The 6,112-nt window shown below is 42.3% G+C and overlaps 1 protein-coding gene across 2 annotated transcripts in view; it reads right to left on the reverse strand.

The window, feature by feature from the left end:
* Nucleotides 1-797: 797 nt before the first annotated feature.
* Nucleotides 798-6,112, reverse strand: part of LOC107383346 (dynein axonemal heavy chain 3) — a 19,192-nt gene continuing 13,877 nt past the window's right edge. For both annotated transcript variants that reach the window (XM_015955909.3, XM_015955907.3), the window contains exons 18-19: nt 994-1,173; nt 798-920 (exon numbers count right to left, since the gene is read on the reverse strand). In XM_015955909.3, the coding sequence (XP_015811395.3) occupies nt 807-920; nt 994-1,173 (294 nt within the window). In that variant the 3' untranslated portion in view covers nt 798-806. The remainder of the gene's footprint in view (nt 921-993; nt 1,174-6,112) is intronic.

The raw sequence follows: 6,112 nt of genomic DNA on the forward strand, positions 1-6,112 counted from the left end.
GAACCTTCTAACTGAGGGTTACTGAGCAGGGGTACTAAAAACGAACTGGAAATGGGAAACTGGTTAAGGCTGGCTATCTTTCATAGACCTACTTAGGGTGATCGACCTGTAGAGTCCTAGAACCCCACAAGGGGGCTTTACAACAGTCGTACACACACACACACACACACACACCCTGCTAATTCCCACCAAACATCTAGATCACAACCAACGTGCTTTATTTCTTATGAGGATGTTGAGACAGCTGCTGCTAAAAACCAGTCTGCTAAAATGTTAATAATTAAAGTTAGGAGTTTTACCTTGATGGATGACAACCGTTAAATGAAACATGAAAAGGTGATAAAAGGTTTATAGATTTGTTTTATTTAATATGTTCGACGCTGGAAATCTTCCAAAAGATAAAGACTGAAATAAACCCAACTTCTTTCACACTTTTGTTTTGGGTTTTGTTTTTTGGGATGGGAGGGTGTGACAGCTACATTACATTCCTCTGTCATTTTCAGTGGAGGCAGACATGAAACATTCAGGAGGTTGAATCATTTGGAACTATTGTTCTGAATGAAGAATCGATCTTTTGGACCTGGTTGTCAAAGATGTGATTCAACGCTGAACTCAGTAAATGGGGACGTTTTGGTGTGTCTGGAGTTGTAGCCTCTTGTGTGGTTTATAATAATATTCGTATGGAAGGATGTTTTATTTGTGGTGCCTATCTCCAGCGGTCAATGGGCAATCGGGCGGGGTATACCCTGAACAGATAGCTAGTCCATCGCAGAAAAAACGGATTTATAACACCTGTAAAAATTTCATCAACACACTTTATTGAGAACTTTCTGGATGTCCTCCATGTTTTTGTTTGCCTGCTGCAGCTGTTTCAGCATGTTGGGCTGGTCTGTAGCCACGAGGACCCGTGGATCCTTAACCTGGACCAGTGCAAAAACATGCTAAAGCACAAGGTTTGGGACTATTTCTAACATAACTAAGTAAGGGTCTTACAGCTTCAGCGACAATGTTCTTCCAGCACTTGTCCACATAATCAAACATCAGGCTTTCTTCAGGCAGCTTAACGATGACTTCCTCTGAGCTGAAGATGGGCTTGAGCTGGAGCCAGGTGGTCTGACACTTAAGCATAGCATCAAGGATGTCCTTCCTGTCCAGCAGCAGCGTCTCCCACTCCTAAGGACAGATGAGACAAACAGTGAGGACAGAAGACAGAGCTGTGAAAAAATACTCAAATAGTGATTTCATTAAGGTGTAAAAGCAATCTAGTAAGAAAGTACATTTTATTTGTATCACACTTTTCATTGAAAGAATCACAAAGTGCTTCACAACAGCAAAGTGTTAAAACAACAACGGTACAGATGCCTTAAAGAGTGGCTAGTATAAAAATAACACAAACCTATAAGGCTTAAAAGCATAGAACAAATGTGATATCTAAAGAAAATACTGCAGCTGCAGAACTTGGTTACTATATGTGGTCAAAGGATTCACTTTGGTCCACGTAAGCATTTCTTTGTGTGCAGAAAGTTTGCCTTCTTTAGAAGAAAAGAGCCTTCAGCTATTTAAAGTTAATATGGTGAAGGTATGGACTGGTTCATCCAATCTTGGCAGATCCTCTCCCCCGCTAGCATGGGAGAGGAAATGTGCTCTCCAAGTAAAAAAAAGGAGCAGTTGTGCGTTATTCAGGGGATTTCCTTTAGCTGAATTCCTCCTGGTTCCTGATGCATCTAACCTGTACTGATGTGGACTCATTAATAACGTTTCTGATGTCAAAGAGTCAGCCTCAGGGAGCCTTTCTTCAGAGCATACTCATCTGCTGATTTAAAGTGGGCAACCCCTGGCTGAATTCACTACCCCAGGCTTCTCAAAATTCAAATCTAAAAATGTAACAGATGCGTCTGGCTTTCAGTTGCTTTTGAAAAGACTCCACAGAGGTTAAATCTGAACCTTCCTGACCCTAAAGATGATTCAGTTGTTGCTACCAAAGGTTTTACTCGTTATCAAGTCTATGGGTCTATTACTTGGTTGGTTTGGATCACTCAATAAATAAAATAAAAAATTTAAAACTTCCTGTTTTTCATTTATTAAGGTTAGCTTCTTCTGATATTGAAATCTGCTCATCGGAAAAAATCAAATGTGACCAAAGTCATAAATAAAACCCCTTGAAATACACAAAGGGGTAAATAGTGTTTCGTGTATCTTTAAAGAGGCCTTTTACTCATATTTTTAATAAGTTAGCTGTGGTCTCTACTAGGAATGAATCCTTGGAAGTCAGTCTGGGGGGGGGGGGGGGGGGGGGGGGGGGTTGAGTGGGCATCTCTACTCTGATTGGCTAATAGCAACATGACTCTGCTCAACTTTGATGTTTTATCTCCATAAATAATACAAGCCTGGAGGAATTCTGCTGTGGGGTGGAGTTGCTAATGCTAACAGTTAGCTTCTACTATCAATCAATCAATCAATCCATCAGGTTTTATTTATAAAGCGCTTTTCAAGCAAAAGTGCGACTCAAAGTGCTTTACAGAATTAAAACAACCCCAAATTCCCATGACAGTTTTAAAGCATTAACAGTAATACATGCATGCACACACACACACACACACACACACACACACACACACACACACACACACACGCACACACACACACACACACACACACACACACACACACACAATAACATCAGTAAAAATTATATTTCTATAGTTTGCTGAGTGCCATCAGATGAGCCGTCTGCCCCGGCAGCATCAGGTCAACCAAAGTCAAGGCGCCCAGAGGAGAGAGGGCACAGATCCCCACCTCCACTCAAGCACTACCTGTAGAGCGCCCAGGCAGCAACAGTCGACCACCGCCCCCGGGGCCACAGAGGAAACACTGGACTAAAATGAGTAAAAATATAAAAATAAAAGTGCTAATATAAATTGTAGCGTCATGAAGGGACTGTTTTCCTTTCTCCTCAGGAAGAACGTATCTCCCTCAGATCCTGCTCAAGGCCTTTTGATGCCTCTAAATGTAAACTGTTTTCACTAGCTATTTGCCTCCCCCTACAGCTCAAGAGAAGAAAAAAGACCAAAACTCTTCTTTATTGAATAATAATCAAATACCTGTGTTAGTCCAAATAATCATGTAGCTCAATGTTAAATCAATCTGTGAAATGAGAATCTTAATTACTTGATATTATAATCCTGATAGTATTTTAATAAGTAATATAACTTTCAAACTACACACTAGACTGATCACACGTAATGTTAAATCACAACACATTCCTTTGCCTCTCCAATCAGAGCTTTCCTTTCTGACGCGTGGCATGATCTGTGCGGTGTTTATATTTGTTGTCCAATTGTGATTCAACCATAAATCAAAACATCTGAATTATAAAACTAACTCCCACGTCACCCTTAACTCAGTTCAAATGTTCTAGAGTTGCGAGCCGGCCACTCGTAACTTTTTAACCGCAAAGAACAAAGAAATATACATATTTTTTAATTTCTTTAGTATTTTGTTTTTCACTGAGATATTTGACTGCTAATCAATCAATAAAGTTTGTATAAAAAAAAACCTAATGACAAGCTAGAAAATAAACCTGTTGCAAGCTCCACCTGACGTAACGCTCCTTCAGAGTAAAAGCTGAACTCACTGACCCTTCATGTGGCAGGGGTGAGCACCACCTCACCCCTGCCACATGGACCTCAAGGGATAAACCATCAACCTTGCTCAATGGTCAACTTTCCTCGCGGGGTCACACCCATTGGGACAGTGGGAGGGTTAAGGGATAACCAGGAGACCGTGAGGGTTCATATGATAAAAGCAGGTCTGAGAGATAAGAAGGCCCAAGATCATTAAGACACTTAAAAACCATTAAAAGAACCTTAAAATCGATCCTGAAACATACGGGGAGCCACTGCAGTGATTCTAAAACTGGTGTAATGGGCTCCCGCCTCCTGGTCTTCGTCAGGACACGTGCTGCTGAATTTTGCAGAAGTTGTAAACCTGAGATGCTCTTTTTGGGAAGACCAGAAAGCAGGGCATTACAGTAGTCAGTTCTACTGGTGATAAAAGCATGCATCAGCGTCTCCGTGTTGGCCAGACAGAGAACGGGGCGGACTCTGGCAATGTTCTTTAGATGATAAAAACCTAGATTCTGTGTGGTCCTGATGTTGTCACAATGTGCAGGTGTGGTGAGCGGAGGTGAGGATCCAATTGCAGGGGAAGAAGCAGGCAGACAGGAACATTAAGAGAAGGATTTAATAATGAACATGCAGGACAATGAAACAATGAACGGACAAGACACACAGAACTGAGAGGGTTTAAATACATGAGGAGCTGGGACCTGGAGTGATTGGAAGACGAGTGGCAGGTGGGAGCAATTAACAAGGACACAGGACTGAACAGAATAGGGGGACAGGACAGGGTGTGACAGATGTTGAGAGGTAGCTTGTTCCACAGTTTAGGACCAACCACAGAGAAAGCTCTGTCGCCGCGAGTCTTGTGACGGGTTTTTGGAACTGTTAAAAGAGCTTGAGAGCTGGACCTCATGGTTCTGGCAGGGACATAAGCAGACAGCAGCTCAGAGATGTAAAATGGGGCCAGGCCATGAAGGGATTTAAAAATACAATGTAAGATTTTGATCACACCTTCATCAATTGTTCAAAAGGATTAAAACACAAAGATCATAATTTTGGTAAAAGTTTCTCTCTCTGGGCTTCAGGACCCATGACTAAAACTTCAGTTTACCAGCTGAGACGTTCTCTGCTGCTTCCTGGACACTAAACCAACAATATCCTTCCTCGTCGTGAGTCAAGATGGGTGAATCCATGAATGTTAAGTGACAGTGTGACGTAGACCTGTCAGGATTTTCTAAGCCTTGAGTTTCACCGTATATTTTCTATCAGAAGCTAATGCAGGAGATAGGTGTAGGAAACTATTTTCATGTTCTGCCTGCATGGAAAACTCAGAGCGACCCATTAGAATCAGAAATACAGGTCCTTCTAAAAAAATTTGCATATTGTGATAAAGTTCATCAATGTCTGTAATGTACTGATAAACATTAGACTTTCATATATTTTAGATTCATTACACACAACTGAAGTAGTTCAAGCCTTTTATTGTTTCTAATATTGATGATTGTGGCATACAGCTCATGAAAACCCAAAATTCCTATCTAAAAAATTTGCATATTTCATCCGACCAATAAAAGAAAAATGTTTTAATACAAAAAAAAAGTCAACCTTCACATAATTATGTTCAGTTATGCACTCAATACTTGGTCAGGAATCCTTCTGCAGAAATGACTGCTTCAATGCGGCGTGGCATGGAGGCAATCAGCCTGTAGCACTGCTGAGGTGTTATGGAGGCCCAGGATGCTTCGATAGCAGCCTTAAGCTCATCCAGAGTGTTGGGTCTTGCGTCTCTCAACTTTCTCTTCACAATATCCCACAGATTCTCTACGGGGTTCAGGTCAGGAGAGTTGGCAGGCCAATTGAGCACAGTAATACCATGGTCGGTAAACCATATACCAGTGGTTTTGGCGCTGTGAGCAGGTGCCAGATCATGCTGAAAAATGAAATCTTCATCTCCATAAAGCTTTTCAGCAGATGGAAGCATGAAGTGCTCCAAAATCCCCTGATAGCTAGCTGCATTGACCCTGCCCTTGATGAAACACAGTGGACCAGCAGCTGACATGGCACCCCAGACCATCACTGACTGTGGGTACTTGACACTGGACTTCAGGCATTTTGGCATTTCCCTCTGCCCAGTCTTCCTCCAGACTCTGGCACCTTGATTTCTGAATGACATGCAAAATTTGCTTTCATCTGAAAAAAGTACTTTGGACCACTGAGCAACAGTCCAGTGCTGCTTCTCTGTAGCCCAGGTCAGGCGCTTCTGCCGCTGTTTCTGGTTCAAAAGTGGCTTGACCTGGGGAATGCGGCATCTGTTGCCCATTTCCTGCACACGCCTGTACACGGTGGCTCTGGATCTTTCTACTCCAGTCTCAGTCCACTGCTCCCGCAGGTCCCTCAAAGTCTGGAATCGGTCCTTCTTCACAATCTTCCTCACGGTCCGGTCACCTCTTCTCGTTGTGCAGCGTTTTCTGTCACACTTTTTCCTTCCCACA

The sequence above is a fragment of the Nothobranchius furzeri genome, chromosome 11, assembly GCF_043380555.1.
Source record: "Nothobranchius furzeri strain GRZ-AD chromosome 11, NfurGRZ-RIMD1, whole genome shotgun sequence".
NCBI classification, from domain to species: Eukaryota; Metazoa; Chordata; class Actinopteri; order Cyprinodontiformes; family Nothobranchiidae; genus Nothobranchius; species Nothobranchius furzeri.